Consider the following 20,596-nt stretch of genomic DNA (forward strand, 5'->3'; position numbering starts at 1 on the left):
TCCACATGTCTGGGCCAGTTTTATGGTTTAATTAGTGAAAAAAAATTATAATATCACACCAACAGTCAAGAACAGAGGGAGAGGGAAGCTTCAGAAGTTTTTGGAGGTTTTTTAGCGTATTTCGCGGTCGCGTCCGCCATTAACGAATCGATTCGTTATTGTTTCGGAAATCGATTCGTTAATTTTTTACCATTTACGAAATTTCGTAAATATTGAACTTTTTAAAAGGAAAATTTTGTAATTATTTTAAATATCGAAACAAAAAAACCCCCCAAATACCAATCGATTTTAGAAACAAATTTTTGCGTTGTTACCCAGGCCTAATATACACATGTATATATGTTTGTGCAAGTGTATTGATACATACAACTCTAAAATTAAAATGATGTATTTTGAATGGCTCTTGAAAAAACTACAACTCTCAACATTTCTTAGCCATTTTGCTATCCAGACAACTTGGGTGAAAGACAAAGATCATGCTAGACCAGGCATGGGCAAACCCAGGCCAACGGGCCAGATGCGCCCTTTGGGATCGTTATTCTGACCTCAGCTCCTGGAGCCAGCCACATATCACACCCTCTTCTTGGCAGGAAGATGAGGTAGCCTGACAAGGCTGGGCCAAGGCTGGAGGAGTGACTCCAAGGGTCCACATCTCCCAGTGGCAAGGCAGGCAGGTAGGGAAGGCAGGCTGCAGAGGAGCCAATGAAGGAGAAGGGAGTGAGAAGGAGGAGGAGACTAGGGAGGGAGGAAATGCTGCTGCCAGGCATGCCTTCACTCTCCTCCCTACACTCCTGCCTCGCATTCTCTTTCTTCCCCCCTTCTCTTCCACCTCACACACACTCTCTCACCCCCTCCTTTCTGCCTCACTCTCTCTGCTTTCTGCCTTGTGCTCTCTCTCTTCCTCCCTTCTCTTCCGCCTTGCACCTTCTTGCCTCCTTCCTGCCCACATGCCAACCACCCTCTGGCCTCCCCTCACGTCAACCACCCTCACTCCCAATACACCAACTCTTGGCCTCCCCGCCTCCAGCCCAGCCCGGCCTGCGGCCCCCTCTCTAAAAAGTTTGTTCATGCCTGTGGTAGACAGTATTTAACAGGCATCTTCACCAATTAGAAGTATGTATGAGATTTTAGAGTTAAAGGATTTCTCATAATTATTAGACTGAACTACATAAGGTTTTATCAGAATATGGCATTGTTATTGCATGGACAGATAGGGACTTACAACGGAAAATTTAATTAAATACACTGGTTATCTTTTCTGTTGGAAAAAGGTAGCATTTTATGCAACAAATGTGTCATTCCAGGACACATACCTTTATCCTCAAGTTTCATAACACTTATATAAAGAAATACTTAGTGACAATTACCCATGACATCTTTTTTTTAAAAAAAATCTTTTAATTTGTGGAGTGGAAGTAATATATTACAATAGCAAGAGAAATATCTTCTGATCTTTCCTTCAATTCAAACTGTAGTTAGTTTCTTTTAATGGAGTATATTTCATTAAAAGAAATATACTCCACTGGCAGCCTCAATGCTGCTCTTAAAAAGCAACGCTGTACATGCCCACCTAGAAGCCAGTCCCACTGCATTCAGTAGGCTGTCCTCTGAATCTTGGTAAGATGTTACAAGATTCCAGTCTCAATAGCTCCTATAGAAAATAACACTTGTGTTGCTAAAATAATGTTTTATCAAAAGGTCTTTTGTGAATTTGTAATCCAATGTAATTTTAATAAACAGTTCATAGAATATTCAATATAAACTCTGTGGGGCTTTTCTTTAAAAAAAAAGTCTTCAGTATAAATTTACACAGATTACACAGCTGTCCTTGTCCTCACAATATATTAGGGCATTTTATTTCAACACGAGACACATATTTTTGTGTCTCCTACAACATTCCTTGTTAGTGAGTTCTCTTTTTAGCATTATGTAGAATCCCAACACACACACACACACACACACACACATATAAGTTTATATAGATATAAAAGCTTCTAAACCTATGTGCCTAACAGACAACTTTTAAATTCACTTCAAACAAGAGCACAAAACATACACAAGCAGGTTGCACAAATTCTAGCAATAGGAAAAGCAGCTGTGTTAGAATGAAATATTTTACCAGTGGGTTTTGCCAAGTGATGTCAGTTATTAAAAAGAATCCCCCACCCTCATCTACCTGGAAGTGAGCTGCTCCATTCATTTTGTGACTACCACAAGATTGTTGAGAATAACAAAACTCTCAGATGGGATATAATGCAGTTTGGTATTAGTCCGTAAAGCATTACTGGTGTCAACATACAGAGCAATTCTAAAAAGTTTCATACCATTGTTATGTTTGATTGGTTCAAGAGCTTTCTGACATGCTGTAAATGTCTGCATGAATCTATATACGGGAGTCCAATATCTTTCTTTCTTTTGCAGAAGTAGAAACTGCCAGCGAGTAAAAATGTGTAGTGAATTTCACTGCAGATACTGTATCATAGAATCATAGAATCAAAGAGTTGGAAGAGACCTCTTGGGCCATCCAGTCCAACCCCCTGCCAAGAAGCAGGAATATTACATTCAAATCACCCCTGACAGATGGCCATCCAGCCTCTGTTTAAAAGTTTCCAAAGAAGGAGCCTCCACCACACTCCCGGGCAGAGAGTTCCACTGCTGAATGGCTCTCACAGTCAGGAAGTTCTTCCCTCGTGTTCAGATGGAATCTCCTCTCTTGTAGTTTGAAGCCATTGTTCCGCGTCCTAGTCTCCAAGGAAGCAGAAAACAAGCTTGCTCCCTCTTCCCTGTGGCTTCCTCTCACATATTTATACATGGCTATAGGACTGTTACTCATTCTCATGTGAAAAATTACTAAAATTCATCCAGAAACTGAGGCATAAAAATAGCAATGTATTTTGCCCCTCAAAGAAAGTTTCTATGCAATTAATTTTGTTATGAAAAAAGATGTAAAAAAACTAATTGCGATTGTTCTCAATTTGTGTAAGCTTGGAAAGCAGGGAGAAAACTTTCAGAATTACTCATTTTGGAGTGCAAGAACAAAATAAGCAAAGATTTCACTCGTTTCCTCCATCCTATCAATGTACTAAAGAAGGAGTTTTTGTCTGTGGGAAAATTTCAGTAGGTCTGTGAGCGTGAATTGGAAAAAAAAATCAAATTATGATCTTTATTTTCTCTTACCTCTAATTGAAATCTAGCATTTTCTTCATTTACGAATATATGCAATAAATTACAGTAGTATCTATTTCATATCACATAACAGTTGTTGCATATCTCAAAAATTGATTATGCACATCCATACTTTGAAATTATGGTAGTTGTTGAACCTAATGCAAGATCACACATGATAACAATCCTATAACAATGGTATGTGTACATACCATGTTAAAAATGAAATTGTGAGAAAGTTGTAAAACCTGTACTAACCAGACAGGAAGATTAAGAATCCCTGTACTAAAGGGACAAGAAACACACTGTCTAAAATATCATGGAAACTTGATAAGTAGATAAAACATTTTCTATTTTATGCCTTCACTTAGGTGCTGAGTATGGACATAGCTGTTTATTAAAGCCTCCAGGCCTAACCAATTTCACTCGAAATGCTTTGCACCTGGTTTTAATTTGATACTTGTTTTAAGATTTTAATACTTAAATATGTCTAAAGTAAATTTAAATTATTTTGTTACATTTTAATGTTATATTGATTTTAATTGTACACCCTTCCCCAAGATCTCATGATATTTAGATGAATAGAAATGTTTCAAAAAATAAATCACATGTTGTAAAAACATCTAAGAGATTTCCTTCTTAAGAGTATACTATGGTTAAAGAAAAGTAAGAAAAATAACAGCGTTTCTACTTATGGGACATTTCAAAGTACTACTTCACCTAAAGATTGAGTTCTCACAGGCAAGTGAGGCTTTCCCTTTCAATTACTAATATAAGAATTCCTTCTACTAAACTTCTTAACTTTTTCCAAAAACAAACCAACAAACCAGAAATTCTTCTAAGCCAGGCTCAGATAAGAATGTTGAACACTTGTAACACAGATCCCTGACTCATTCATCTATGAATCTCTTTCCAACATGGTCTCCTAAGTGGCCAAGAAAAACCTTACCTCCCTCATTGTTCAACATAAGAAATACCTGTATTTGCAGCTTATGGCCACTTGTGACTACTTTGGAGTTTTTGTTGATTTTTTGGGTATACTATAAAAAAGGCCTCCAAAATGTCTCATGGTTAAAAAGGAGTTGACAAATGATTAAATTTGTGGTCTTTTTCAGCTTTCTTCCTCTGTGTCTTATCTTTGAGGAAATCACTGCGGTCTATCTATTAATTCATAGTGTTAAAGGAGGAAATGGCTGCAGTATCAGATTGCAGTTTTATGGCGCATTGAGAAGGATTAAAAACACTAAAAAGTCCCCACTAAAAAGGCAAGGAAGATGCCTTTTAAGATGCGAAAACTATATCAAAATAAAATAAGCCATAGGAAGCACATTTTTGTCAAATAAAGAACATCTGAACATTTTTAGCTGATCTTTTATTTGGATATGACTTTTATTACTTGATGAACAAAGTTAAGATATGTTTTCTTTGAATCAGAGTTAAGTCTAGTATACCTCTGGTCTTACAGGATCTTCTATGCCAACCACACAGATGCAGGTCAGGTCAGATAAGATGTCATTTTCACTTTCCCAATCTGGTTCAGGTTCACTAGGGAAGTCTCGATAAGCAACACAGATGGTTCTCAAACCATCACAGGCCATGGGTTCAATCACTTTCTTTACCATCTCATCCCGATCACGTGGTCTGAAGACACGAAGCTCACCAGCTCCATTAAGAATCTTAGAACACCTGGAAGGAAAGATTTCCAAAATCAATTGAACAGCTATAAAATATACTAATGGACAAAGGATAGCAAAAAATAATATGCAGTATTTGGAATATTCAGAATTATAGTTATGGTTAATTAGCACCTTGAATTCTCCTTCTTAAGTGATAGACTTACATTTATGGACAGGATATTTAACCTCTTTTTTGGAACAATCATTATTGGGAAGCCTTGAATAAACATGAAGAAAGACTAGTATATGAAAGTTGCATCAAGCAATTGAAGCATTGATCTGGAACATGGAAGCGCTGAGTCCACATTCCAAGTAAACTCTGCAATATCACTCAAAGGGTTTTAGCAAGCCACTAATAGTATGCCAATCAGTAAATGTAGGAACAATAGTCATAGGTCTGTTTAGGGATTGGTCTGAATATGTAGTAGTTGGGATGTTTGTATCCTGGACATCCCCATATATTCAGCCACATTACAGATCACTGCTTCCAAAGAGTTTCTTTTCAGGTATGTTGTACTGTTTGTTTACCCAAACAACATACTCGAAAGTACAACAGCTAATCACCTTTATATTTCTATAAAAAATAGGCAATTGTGACTTTTCCAGATGCTGGCTTCAGAGCTTGGAAAATATGTTGTTTTGGACAAGAGCTCTCAGGATCTCCAAGCCAGTGTGGTCAATAGCACCTGGAGTCTCTGGCCCTTGCTCTAACAATGGAGAAATAACTATGCAAGACTTCTGAGAATTCATTCAACAACAGTACAATGTGTCAAAGGAAAAAAGGGGGGTGTTGGCAGGACATAACTGCTACCTGCCAGAATGTACTCCTACAAAATAATTGCACTTAAAGGAACAGAGACTGCCATGAACTCAATTTATGTTTTGCATACTTCCTATTTATTTCTAAGGAATTTACTCAGAAGAACATTATTAAATTAAATTATGTGCTGTATATTTTCTTGCTCTATATTGAAGTAGTTTCTTTGTGTGTATATGTATCTGAATGTGGTAATAGGATGTGAACCAATAGAAGCACAAGAACTGGAATCATAGATATAAAGAATTTAGGGACAAATTACAAGTACATACTTCTTTAGGACAATTTCAGAAGCTCCCTTGCTGTACATTCGGAAGCTGTCATCTGGCAATTTGGTGACAGTGCTCATTGACTTTCTCACAGAGTTAAAAGTATATACTTTGTAAAGCTTCTCTTCAGGCATCTGTTCCCGGACAGTCTGATAATTCTGCTTTAGATCCAAGACAAACCCCAGTAATCCACATTCTGTCTTGTTGCCAACCTGACGAGGTAGACCACCTTCCTTCTCGGGTGGCTAAGGAAAAAGAGGATTGAACTTCAGATGATTATTTCATCATATCCAGAAGCATACAGAGATTGCCTGACATCAGACTTCTTGATGTTGGCTAAATCCAATTATAGTCCTATCTAGAGTAAACCACTGGCATGAATGGGACTTGCTAGCCACACAATTAGGCAATCAGCCATCTGCCAACTTTATTTTGCAGCTGCAGAAGCCTGAAATACTAACTGGAACACTGGTGAAGGAAGCACTGGCCACATAATTCCCTTCCATCCTGACTTTATTCATAATTAACAAAAAGCTGTTTTCTAGATGCGGGATTAAAGAAGAGAAAAGCAGACATCTCCCCACCCCATCCTTGTGGTAAAGGCTGTTCTGCAATTGTTTTCCCTTCTACTGGGGAAAAGACAGGGAAGAGAAGGATGCCAAGGTTAAACTACAAGGGAACATCCACTTCTTTTACGATAAAGCTAATACAAAAATTATAGATTATAATAAGACTATGCTATGCCATGATACAAACATCCCATTTAAATACACAATTGCATATTACATAGAAATGGTTATGGCTAACCTATGCCCCGCCTACACTGCCAGATGTGCTTTGAACTGGATAATATGGCAGTGTAGACTAACGCTGGATCTACATTGTCATATAATCCAGATTATCAGATAATCCCATTATCTGCTTTGAACTGGAGTATTTGAGTCTACATAAAATCCAGTTCAAATCAGATAATCTTGATTTTATGTGGCAATGTAGATGGGGCCTAATATTATCCAGTTCAAAGTAGATAATCTGGATTTAATCTGGCAGTGTAGATGATATCCTAGTATAATTAAATGAGTTTAGTATAGTTGTCAGAAGGAAAGCTATGAACCAGTAGTTATCAATACAAATCCCACAGATTTGGGAAAAGCCACCATCTTTTAATCCAAATTATAAAATGGATAAGGAGGAAGAGGAGGATGAAAGTGATAATAACAAGGACTACTGATACACTATATTAGATATATTTTTACTACCTAGGCGACATTGCCAGATGAAGCCATGATTTTGTTTTTTCTCTTTACCTGACCTTCCAAATATTCTAAATTAATGTAGTTTACTCAGAGAGTTCAAATTTCTAGATAGTGTCTTAGTCTTCTGACACTAAGAGAACAATCTCACAGCCCCTGAAAGGCTTAATTTGGAGTATTTTTTCTTGTGAATCAGTGTCCATTTTATTAGACTCGTGATTTGACTACTGAGAATATCCAAATAAAAGCCAATTTAAAGGCAGTCTTAAGAAATGTGGCACAGGATGAAGTTGGTCCTGCCCAAGTACATAACCCCATCATAACAGATACGGTATTTTGAGAAAATGTAGAAGGAGAAGGCATACTTATACTTTTAGAATTTTCACTCTATTTCAACACCAAAACCCGATCTTTAGTCTAATGCTGCAAAATATCAGAACAGTGATGAGTTGCTTATGTTATTTTTCCCACTTTGAAGCCGTCTCTAACTATGATCAAAAGGCTAGGACTCTGATTACAATGCAAGATGGAGAAATGCTTACACATTTGACCAAGACTTTGGTTTCAAAACATATCTTTGAGAAGAGTTTTCCAGTTTAATAATTCAAAAGACAGAAGTAACATCGAGAGCAGAGTATTTGTAGTTGAATAATTAGCATTCTCCTCAAATTCTCAATATCCAACTATTCTTCAATTCACTCCTTATAATTTTTTTGAGTTTCACCTTACTTAGTACCTTTTCTCAAACTGCAATGCTCATCACACTTGCACATACATAAATATAGCTCTAAACAAGGAAACATGGCAGTTTTTAAGAGGTCTGCTAAACTAGTGATATGAGCTGCAGAACAACAATCTGATCACAGTGTTTATTAAACTTTAGCATATCATTTGTGAATTGACAGTGCCGCTTCCTCTCTTGTAATTATTTAGCAAAAACAATCTGTCTGCCAAGTCAGCAATCTTCTGACACTTATTTTAGACTGCTACAAGTCTTTTAACTTTCAAAATTAAAATGAACACAGACATTTTACATTTTCACAATCTATATAAATAAAAATAAAATGTTCATTTGTGAGATTAACATAACTCAAAAACCACTAGACGAATTGACACCAAATTTGGACACAACACACCTATCATGCCAACAAGTGACCATTACTCATAAAGGCACTAAAAACACAGCAGAATCAACTTAAAAAACAAAAAAGCAAAAAGACACTACAGCACATGCACAAAAACAAAACACACAATAGCATATACACACTCTCTTCTGGGCTACAGCTCCCAGCATCCCCTAGAACAGGCCCTTTAGGGGAAGAGGAGGATGATCCAAATGCACTGCTTCCAAGCTGCAAGCTTTCTTCTCCTTGGATTTCTTTGAGAGCATCCCAATCTCTGAATATTTCCAATTTTGTATTCCTGGACTGCAACTCCCAGTAATCCTCCAGATAGTTAGATTAGATAGAGATAGAGAGGGAGGTAGATAGATAGATAGATCGATCAGGAGGACTGCTGGGACTTGCAGTCCAAGAATAGGGAGAGCAGGAAGAAAGGGTAGAAAGAGGAAGTGAAAGAAAAGTTGGGGGGATGAAAGGGAAGAAGAAGAGAAGGAAGGAAGGAGAGAAAGAAAGAAAAAAGGGAAGGACAGAAAGAGGGAGAGAAGGGAGGAGGGGAAAAAAGAATAAAAAGAGGGAGGGAAGGCTGGCCACAGCAACGTGTGGCAGGTACAGCTAGTCTCTATATAAGGTGGGATACCACATCCATTAGATTGCTTGGTTATTTATTACTGTAATATACTTATTTTGGTGATATATAATTGTTTATGCAATATATCATAGCAGAAACTAATGATATACAAGTGTTTCCCTCTCAGTTTCCACACTCCCAGAATGTTTTATTCACTAATGTCTGCATAAATTCCAGATTAATTTATATGTATGTATATGTATATATAGAGGGGGGGGGAGAACTACATGCAACAAAAGACTTTAAAATTTGATACATCTCACCACGATGGAGAAAAACTGTCAGTGGGCAACATAAAAACCCAAAGTGGCGATGTTACAATGACTATATAAAGGACATTTGAATACTAACTCCATCAATCTACCTGAAAAAGCATATTTTGATCCACTAATTTTACCTTTTCTTCCCCATCTTTTTATTCAAGACCCTTGCTCTTTCTCTTCTTAGCATTTTATTCTTTGAAATGGACTAGACAGCTCCTCAAAGAGAGGTTGATCATTTTATAATAGGACCCATGGCTATACTCTCGGTCTTGAATTACAAGTTTGTACTGCATGGTTTTTAAATAATTGTTTTAATGTTTAATGTTAAGTGTATTTTTAGTTTCTTGTTTTAATATATATGTTTATTTTTCTGTATGTATATTCTACGGCATTGAATTGTTGCCTTCATGTGAGGCTGCCGTAAGTCCCCTTTGGGGTGAGAAGGGCGGTATACAAATGAAATAAATAAATAGAAAGAATGGATATATCTGCAAGACTTATTGTAATCAATTCAATTGTGTTTCTGAATTTGTTGCTATTATCTGCCATCAGGACAACTTGAACTTATGGCAACCCAATGAATGATCTTCAAGAAGCTCAAGTCCTGCACCCGAAAGATGCGGTTCCTTTATAGAATCAACACAACTGTAAAATATCTTCATCTTTTCAAACTGCCTTCCACTCTTCCCAACATTATCATTTTTTTCCAATGGATCATTATATGTCTGAAGTTTGATAATCTAGTTTAGTCATTTGGTTTCCATAGAAAGTTTGGGCTTGATTTGCTCTAGGACACATGATTTTGTTTTCTGACAGCCCATAATATTCCCTGTAGTCTGCTTCTGAGGGCACCATATTTCAAATGAATTGGTTTTCTTCCTGTTGACTTTCATTGACCATAACTGCTTGCTTTCATTGCCATAGCAGTGCAACAAAGATGGATCTGATATTACTGGTGTGGTGTAACCCCCTCTCCCCCAGTTTTAGTATGAACTTTAACAAGAACCAAAAAAGATACTGAGTTCTAGGTTCTTGTGGGTTTTTTCGGGCTATAGAGCCATGTTCTAGAGGCATTTCTCCTAAATGAATGAGTTCTGTATCGGTTTAAGCTGGTACTGGACCACCGCTACTAGTGAGACGTAGATGCATCAGATGGGCTAAGCTAAACCAAGGTAAATCAGAAAATTCTGTTGCATTTCTCAGAACCTGCCTCCACTTTCCCTGCGAAGGCATGTGCATGAACAATCTCTATAAATAAATTGATGCAGGCAAAAGAGACAAACTAGGAGGAAACCAGAGTTTTCCTTCTCATATGTTCTCTAAAGTGCAAATAAACAAAAATATGGATTGGGGTGTCTGCATGGAAAAGGGTATTAAACTATCTTAAACAAAATATCTGGTTTTCTTCCAAAATAAAAGTGTATACCTGTGCTAGTTTGGCTGAATCAGAATCAGATTTGCGATGTATGGACATCTGCTTTTTGCTGTACCTGTTATTGCATTAAATTTCTCTTCAAGATTTTGCTCTTTCTTTGGTGTATATCTATGAGGCTGCTAAAGCTCAACAGAGATGTTAAATACAATTTCACGTTGAACAAAATATGCAGTTTGTTCCTCCAAAAACAATGTTTTAGAAGCAGATTGTGGTTTTTGACATGATTTAAATTTAATTTTAACTGGTCATGTACTAGGAATTTTGATCATGACTGTGATAAGATTTTAAAATTTTCCCAGTTCATGTATAAAAATAACAGCAACAGAAAAAGCCAACATGCAACAATTTCTTGCTTTTAAGGCCTGACCATTAAAATGAAAAGGAAATAATATAATTAGCTTTCCATCATTTTCTTTTGAAAATCAAGTCAACATACTTCCTCATTTCTGGTAAAGGCTATTACATTAATGAAAGGCCTTTGCTAAGGGAGCTGAAGGCACGCTTAGCACATTTACTGTTACTCCACAGATATAAGTAGTTCTAATAGTTAATGAGTTTAAATTTAGTATATACATCCAAGTCTGTCTAGCCATATGATGTGAATCATGTGAATTAAGCTGCTGATTATAGCTGAAAACCATGCAGCATGAAAGAGAAATTGTCTGCTGCCAAACACATGGTTTCTGAAGAATAATGTTTTTGAAAGGCCTGAATTTCAAAAACTGATTCATATAATTTGGCATCAGGCATCTTATCTTTTTATATTCTATGACTATCTAAGAACTCTTAAGAAATGCATGCAAATAGTTTAAATTGATGTTTCTTAAACTAGTGATAATCTCTGTTGAGATGTTTTAGATGTAGCCTAGAAAAGTAACTTTTCTGAATTCTGGAGAGGCCCATATAGCTTAACCTAATCATTATCAATTTAAAGTAGCCAGTGAGGACACTGAAATCATTCAACATTTCCATACCATTAACCAGAATGGCAACTGCAGTCAAGAAACCAGAAGACTATGACAGTTATGAGCTTATTAAGATCTGGATGTACTGAGATTTATCACTGAATATTAAAATTAGAGTTGTCCATGCTCTAACATTTCATGTTAATATGTATGGTTGTGAAAGCTGGAGAAGAAAAGTGCTAAAAGAATGAAATGTCGTGCTGGAGAAAAGTTGCACAGATATTGTAAACTGGTAAAAAGACAAAATGATGTTAGATAAAATCAAGCCTGAACTTTTCCTAGAAGCCATGACGACCTAAACTGAGGCTGTCACACTTATTAGGATATATTAGGAGAAGACAGGACTTGCTAGAAAATACAAAAATGTTTAGTAAGATAGAAAACAGTAGGAAAAAAAGGAAGGCCACATTATGGATGGATAGACTCAATCCAGGAAGCCATAGACCTTAGCAATGATGTTGAGGAGAGTATGACAAAGAGGCCTCAATTTCACAGTGTTGTTATAACTCAAAGTTGAATTAGCAACAGTTAACAATAACAACAAAGTCTTGTTCTTTCACAAGAAATGCATAGAAATGATAGTTCATATGTTCTTGAGTTGTGAGCCACAGATCTTTTGCAGATTCATGGATCATTTTACAGGTTTCAGTAGTTTGCAAACTGAGAACATTTCCCCCTTCAGTTTCATTCCTGTTACACTGAAATCATATCGGAAGGAGGGGAGGTTGCATATTTTTTTATATATATTCTCAAGGGGGAATGTGAATAAAAAACATTCAAGATCAAGAACCACTGTCTATAGTCTAGTTGGAGGAAGCATAGCTTGAACCTACTGGTCTAACTGATTTTGAAACTAGATGACAACTCCTCAAACAAACTGCAAACTGCATATAAAAATCCATTTGTGCCATCTATTGGTTATTTTATTTATTTTACTTAATGTATATATCCCACCTTTCCCCTTGCAAGGGATCTATCCCAATTCTAATAAAACCCTTGGCAAAATATAGAAAGAATATAACCATAATTCTCCTCCATAATCTCCAAGGTATAAAATCATGTATATTGCTTTTTAAAGCAATATTAGGTCTCATTAAAAAATAAGCCTATTTTTATAATCACATCACGATATTCCTTGAAAACTCATCTATTTTTATAATCACCCGAATAAGTCAGCATCATAGAAAACTTACTGTGAAAGAAACAATGGATCAAGATTACTGACATGTCATTTTACTTGCTTCCCTGAAATAAGCAACTGTCAATATAGCATTGCCTTCACTACAAAGGCAAATGATTATACAACCACCCACATACATTCATCATCAAAACAACTAGGTAGGTTCATGAATTTTAGATAATATAGTTTTTCAGAAATAACACAATACATACAAAATGCAAAATCAGAACTATGATTGCTTTCCATAAATGGAATCAATTTAATAGCTGCAAACACAAAAATATTTTTCTATTGACAAATACTACAACTGAATTTGAAAGCACCTGACCAATGCCTTCTGATTACATTTTCAGGAGACAGAACTATTCTTTGTAAGCCATTAGTCAATTTGCTAGTATGCAAATTGTTGGCTCTCATAGAGTGTTTTTTGTCATTTACAAAAGCCATACTTCATCATTTCCAAACTACTAATCAGTATGGATACAAAGAATATTTTCTGCTAATCATTTTCTGGCTGGAAAATGGGTTTTCCTGCAGTTGGAGAAGTGGGTCAGGAAGAATAAAACAGTGGCAAGAATTTTCCCCTGTACTTGCTATCTTGCAGTGTCCCACAAAATTATACTGTATAGAAAAGATGCAATAATTTTCTGTGTGAACATTATGGAGGCTGTCTTTAATAGAAATGTTTATTAGCAAAACTCCACCTGCATTGTCATTTTCAGATAGGCTACTTTGTGTAAAACTGCTGGCTTCTAACATAAAACTGGGATTTCTAGAAATGGTGGTGGTGCATGAAACCTTTATCACACATTTTTAAACTCCTCTCCCCCCTGTATTTTTTTCAAAAAAAAAAGGTTACTGGCTGTTAGACTGAACTTTGGAATGAAGAGGCCTGAAACATTTTTCTTTGGAAACACACTAAATAGGGTAAACCTCTTCTTTTGGTGCTTCAATCTGGAATCAATTGTATAATACTTGATTTAATCATTAATGAGAATGCAGAGTGCAGTCAAGAAATCAGAAGAAGACTAGGGCCTGGAAAAGCAGATATGAAAGAAATAGACAAGATCCTGAAATGCATCACTAGGTGGCTGTGCGAACCACAGCAGGTGGCACCAACCCTAGAGACACTATTTCTGCAATGAGTTGCAAATATTCCATGGTTGAAGCAAGCAAAGTACCTAGGCTGCTTCAACCAGGAAGAGGAAGAGAAGGAAGGAGACCCTTCCAGAGCCATCAAATTGCAAAGAACAGCAGCTCTGTGCCTCCTGTCTGGACTCCCTCAGTGGCAAGAATTATGAGCTTTTCAACAATCTGGTGACATTCTTGTCTCCTGCCCCTTTATGCAAAGCCCCCTTACTCATAGCCAAAGAGTTGAAACGTCTCCCCTGCCACTTGCACATTCATCCTTCACTCACATGCCTCTTGGGAATCACATTTCCACACAGCCAGGGTGGAAAGAAGCAGCCAAGAATAGAGTCAATGACGGATAACCATAGTTACCCTCGACACTGTAGTTGGTGACCACCATTCCCAATCAGAGGCCCCTTAGAAAGTCAACTTTTGTTGTTACCTCATTGTGGGCAGTTTTCATCATCTCTACCAGGCCCGTAGCCAGGATTTCGATTCGGGGGGGGGGGGGGGGGGGGCTGAGTTTGTTTCGGGTGGGGGGGCTGAGTCTGAGTGAAAGAGGGTCTACCCTAGCAAACCTTTTGTATTGTTACCCCAATACCCCCATGCATATGGGATATATTGAGTATGGTGATCAGATCATGCTATGAATAAACATAACAGTTTAAATAATGCACCAGTAAGGCCTTTTCGTGAACCACCATGAGAATTTCAGGGTGGGGGCTGAAGTCCCCCAAGGCTTTCTCCCCCCCCCCCCCCGGCTACATGCCTGATCTCTACTAGGATTGAAGGATTGCCTGAGTTCAAACTTGGGTGGGCTTCTGCACTTTTAATGGTTTTTTAGAAAAGGAAATTTCAGCTGGTGTTGCTTGTTTTCTGGTTGAGTGAGACCTTAACTAGTTGCATTGGAAGTAATACCTGCTGAAATTCCCTCTTTCACAGAACCATTCTAAATATACTGTAATAGCTCTCTCAAATTTCTATCCTGGCAATCTGATCTAAGACATTTTCCTCCTTAAAACAAAGAACATAGAGTGTCAGAATGAAAACTAGAGAGGGCCCCTGTAGCTTTAATGAATGGGTAAAAGAGAGAATTTCAGCTTGTCTTGCTGATCATGCAATTAGGTAACAAGGAACACTTACAAATACACTATCCAGTTTTCACGCTAGTGCTTACTGTAACTCACAAGTAAGCCTAATTCTTATTTCCTTGTTCACATTTCTATTCAAATAAAAATGTTTTCTAATCTATTACTGTGTTGTTGTTGTCACCCTTCAAGTCAATTCCACCTTATGATGACACTCTCATAGGTTTTTCTCGGCAAGACTTATCCAGAGGTGCAATCCACACCAGGTGACATCAAGCCTAGTGATGCCATTGCTGAAATGTAAAGATATATAATTGAACCCTAACGTTAGGGTATCATGCTATCATATTTCTCATTTTTTGTATGGTTGTGAAAGCCGGACAGTGAAAAAAGTGGATAGAAAGAGAATAAACTAATTTGAGATGTTGTGCTGCAGAAGAGTTCTGCCAAATCATAAACTGCTAAAAACTCAAACAAGAGGATCCTAGAGCTAATCAAGCCAAAATTACTAAACTGAGGTTGACCCATACCAAGAGAAAGCACAACTTGTTATAAAAGACATAGTACTTGGTAAAGTTCATTAAAGATTTCCCCTGACCCACTTCCTGTGGACTGAGAGCAATGAAACTTGTCCTAGTTCTTAATCCTTCTCTCCATAGGTGCCACCTAGGGACACACACTTCTCCCATCTTTTTTAATCAACTGTAAACACCTTGCTTGTAGAAGTCGACAGGTTGCTCCTAAAAGCCACGCTGTGACTTTGGAAATCAGAGTCACATCATCTGAAAAATACTTGCTCTTCAAAAATAACATCATTGTTGGAAAGAGGTGGAAGCCCGATGATGCGAAGTTGGGTGAATAAGGGGAATGCAGTCAAATTTCAAAGCCACAGGAGCATGCTTCCATTTGGGCAACATGTGAGTTGTGAACTTGTGCACTGGCTTGCAGAAGACAGACACCTTTGGTGAGCATGCCACCTCTATCTCTTGGTTTAGATGACCTCCCACAATTTCTGAAGCAGTGAAGCATAGTATGCCCCGGTGATCATGGTCATCTTTGCTAGGAAATCCATCAATACTATTCCACGCTGGTCCCAAAATATTGTGAGCATGACCTTGTCTGCATAGAGTTGGGCATGTGCTTTCTTTACAGGTGGTGAGTCATGATGCTTCCCATTGCATCAACTGGACTTTAGTCTCAGGATCATTGTGATGGACCCAGCTTTCATCCTGTGTCACCAGTCTATTGAAAAAGTCCTCCTGGTTTCCATGATACATCAATAATAGAGCCTAAGAGCATTTGACTCGTTCCTGCTTCTGGAAAGGTGCGAACAGCCGGGGTACCCAGTGAGCGGATATCATATGCATGTGGTTTTTTCCATGGACCCCACACTAATCTTGACATTTTGGGCTAGGCAGCAAGTGGTCGTGTGGTGATTTTCCAAAATGGCGAGCTCCACTTGATGGGTGGTGTGTTCAGCAATAGCAGAGTGGTGTCGCCTTGGAATTGGAGCTGTTTGCACTAAAATCCAATCACATTTGAATTGGCAATGTATCATATGATGGGGAATCATCACCATAAACCTTTTTCATCTTATCAAACATCTCCTTTGGTGTGCGGCTTTTCAAATAAAGGAACTTGAGGACTGCTCAGTATTCCACTGGGTCAATTATCAAACCTCACACCACTTCAGCACCTGGAAAATCAAGACTGTTACCAGTTCTGGGTTATCAATTGGGACATAACCCATAGAGACCTATATCATTACACATGTGCAGGACACTTGATGATAGAGGGACTTGGAGGTCTATCATTCACAAAGTCACCATAAGTCAAAGTCACAGTTAACAACAACAACAACAACAACAACAACTGTGTAATTTTGCTGCTTGGACTACTTAGTTGTAATATTATTCAGTTGATTATTTGTATGTTTTTATTATTGTGGGCCATCTCAATCTTAGATGAGACTTCTTAATTATCTTTGCTAATAGTATTTGTTCCGAAGAAAAAGCATAGGTGCAGAGATAGTTGTTGGCCCCACTGCTTAAAGAGCAAAGAATTCATACAGGTTTTTATAAGCTTGGGAGCTATCTAACATGATGAAACTATTTTAGGAGTCAGAACCTTGGACAGCACTCTTAAAACTGGAGCACTTCACATAAAACTTAGTATAGATTTACTGGACACACTGGACAACTTCCACATTGGAGATAGTGGCATCCATCATCTTTAGATGTCTTTCAGAAAATACATCATCTTATTCTATTTTAGTAAGTGTGCAATCTTCTGATCACTCTGCATGAAACCAGGCAGTTCACAAAACATTCTTAATTTGGATTTCTAAATTTAGCATTTTTCATCCACTGAAGACTAAATAGATATGAATCTACAGATAATTAATGTATAATACTTCACATACTCCTAAGGTATTATTTACTGCACTAGAGTGAATGTGGATGCATTTTGCAAGCACTTTTCACCCCACCCCAATATTCTTTCAATGATTTCTCATATCTTCTTCTGAAAGGATACGAAATTCTGCCCAGAGAAGAGGGAGAGAGTCTAGTTGCTCATTCTCATAAATATTTTGTTTCAATTAGTCATGCATATGTACAGGCAATCAAAGAACGTTGCACTCCTCGTATCTGGGTTGATCATCCTCTTCCACTGAGTGCATAGCTTCAGGGGGCATGCACAGAAAGCAATGAGCGAGGAAGAGACACCTGCCCAGGCAGTCAGATCATACAAACCAACCCTGGCAATCAATGTGGTGACAGATGTCACAGCCAGATCCCTCTCACATATAGAATGAGAGCTGGGTATCCATTTGTGAGAAAAATGTAATCCAGAAAGGGAGAATCATATTACTAGGAGCCACTAGTAGGCAGGCTATCCACCTCCAAACCTTTTGGGAGCCTGAAATAACATTTTTTACTCCCAGCACATCAAAAGGAGAGACCTGCAAACTTGCAGGTATGAAAATATGACTAGGATGACTTTTAGGAACTTCAGAAAGGGTTGAATATGGTTTACCAATATCTACCAATAATTAGCCTTAATTTACACAATTTTATTGAAATTAAAATAAGATAATTCATACGAAATACATAAATGCTCTGCAAAAATGCTAATAAAAGTATTTACTGAGTGATCCCTGATAGATTAACATCATACAGCAACTGATCAGGAGCACAAATAAAATAAAATAAAATGGTCAACCTTTTTACTAATTGCAATTCCATTTTAAGGAAAAAATCTCTATGGTAAAAGTAGCATCATAATCCCATATATGCACAATGAGACCAAAGGGGGAAGAATACTTTTTCTTGGCCCCAAGAATAAAGGGTGACTTGAATCACCAAACAGAATATCCAGAAAGTAGTAAATTAAGCAGATTTCACCTTACATGCATACATTTCATGTTTGTGAAAAAAAAATGTCTTGAAAATTGTGTCCTGTGTAAATATTAAAAATTTTGTATAAAAATGCTTTTTACTTTTTGCACATAATGGACATTTCTGTTCAGATTTTGATGCCAGTGGAGCTTTTTGTACAAAATGTGTAATATCATTACAAAACGTTTCAAAACGTTCATAATTTAGCACAGTATTGAAAAACTCATTTTCAATTATTCATTTATGCATACAAGGAAAAATATGATATGATTTGCAGTGGTAATGAAAAGTAAGTGCTGGGTAGTAGGTATAGGATTTCAATGCAAGTTAGGAAATATAGAGCATAATAACAGTTTCTTATTTTTAAAAATCAAGCCACGTTTACTATGTGAAGCCGCTTGAAAAATAATTGCAATATTAATATATATTAATATTATGTCCCAAAACTGTTGCAGATTTCTTTTTCTGTGTCTTAACTGTCTGAAGGAAAAGCCTACTTACCAGAACATTTGTAGTATAAGCACTGTTGATGGCAATTGCATGAACCAGCAAATCCAGAGTTTTGGCTGCAATGGAATCTGGGTCAGGGATCTCTTTGTAATGGACATCTCCAATATAGGCTTGTACTACTGTCATCCGGTTGGTTGTTAGTGTCCCTGTTTTATCAGAGCAGATGGCTGTAGCATTACCCATAGTCTCACACGCATCTAAATGACGGACCAGATTGTTATCTTTCATCATTTTCTAAAGAAAAAAAAATATGTGTAAGAGCTTATTTTGGTAAATAGATTGAAAATCCTTTATGCTAATAAAAGGCATCATCATTTTTAAAAGTGGGACATATGCCGTAATCTTTCTTCAAATTATATTTTCCCTTGTAACACACACACACACACACACACACACAACGAATATCAAACATACAGAATGCATTTCTAGAAGTTTGTGTGATTTAGAGATTAATGTGAATAAAATGTAAACCAAATACTTTATGCATGTCTTTAGAGGGAACATGTGGTAATGATTTATATGTTAAATTATAATTTTGAACTACAGTCTTCAGAAATTGGTATTAAAACAAATATAGATCAGAAAACAGATTTTGGCTGAAGGAAAATGACACAAAGCAATTAAAAATAATCACCTACGATTTAAGAACAATTATAGGGATGGAAAAATATTCAAAAAATATAGAGAAATTGTGGAAAGCCTGTTTTTGAAATATCCAAAAACACTGATAAGAAGAATTCTAAACTTATCCGAATAGCACTGTTTGGGATGTATTCTGCATAAAATTCACATTCAGTTGTTTTTAATGGAAAATAATACCTATCCAGAAATCTTTGTGTGTGTGTGCGCGCGCGCACAGAAAAAAAACTGTATCTTGTGCAGAAAATATTGTAACAGGACCATCTCTGCACAAAATTAATACATGAATGATTTGGATGAAAAATAATATCTTCTGCACAGGAAACAGCCTTTTGTGAAAAAATAATATTTCTGTACAGATTATTATACGTGTCATATTCTGTGTATAATTTTTTTTAGACAAAACAGTCATTGATGAATTTTGAACAGAATACATCAGAAATTATGAACCAGCTTAAAAACTGCACTTTTAAAACTTTTTTTACACCAAGAAGAAAATCCTAAAATTTATCAGTGCTTTCTTTGAGAATAAAAATAATGAGAAATTACAACCCTATATATTTAATAGAAGCAAAGTTGTGCCGTCGCGCCTGGGGGTCTTAGAGAAAGAGGCATGGACGTGACATCTTTCCTCAGGGGATTGCTTCTTGTCCTCCTTTAGGGAAACTGGAACTCCCAAGGACCAGAACACAACAGGTAACTCAAAATGGTGTTTATTGTTGACAGTGAGTTCTCTTTCTTAGGCACAAACTTGATGTTTCAACAGGGAAAAATACTTTACAAACGTTAAAGTCCAGGGTCCTAGGAGTTATAAGCTGAGAAGCTTTTCCTGTTCCCTCTCTCTCAATGGCTGTGAATGCCGGAGCAAACCACAACCCCAGTTCAATGGCCTATGTTGAAGGACAAGACCTTCCTATGGTGCCAAAAAACCGGAATGAAGGCGCCTGAGATCTTCACAATGTCGTTCAGGGGATTTGAACAGGGGTAAAAACTCAGGGGTAAAAAACCTAAGAGTTGGTGGTAAAAAATGTCTTGACCAGGGGCTTTGGGCCAAGCTT

The 20,596-nt window shown here is 37.1% G+C and overlaps 1 protein-coding gene across 20 annotated transcripts in view; it reads right to left on the reverse strand.

The window, feature by feature from the left end:
* Positions 1–20,596, reverse strand: part of ATP2B2 (ATPase plasma membrane Ca2+ transporting 2) — a 572,092-nt gene that overhangs the window by 51,706 nt on the left and 499,790 nt on the right. For all 20 annotated transcript variants that reach the window (XM_067463583.1, XM_067463578.1, XM_067463579.1 and 17 more), the window contains 3 exons: positions 18,891–19,133; positions 5,931–6,172; positions 4,617–4,851 (listed from right to left, as the gene is read on the reverse strand). In XM_067463583.1, the coding sequence (XP_067319684.1) occupies positions 4,617–4,851; positions 5,931–6,172; positions 18,891–19,133 (720 nt within the window). The remainder of the gene's footprint in view (positions 1–4,616; positions 4,852–5,930; positions 6,173–18,890; positions 19,134–20,596) is intronic.

The sequence above is a fragment of the Anolis sagrei genome, chromosome 2 (assembly GCF_037176765.1).
Source record: "Anolis sagrei isolate rAnoSag1 chromosome 2, rAnoSag1.mat, whole genome shotgun sequence".
In the NCBI taxonomy this organism is placed as follows: Eukaryota; Metazoa; Chordata; class Lepidosauria; order Squamata; family Dactyloidae; genus Anolis; species Anolis sagrei.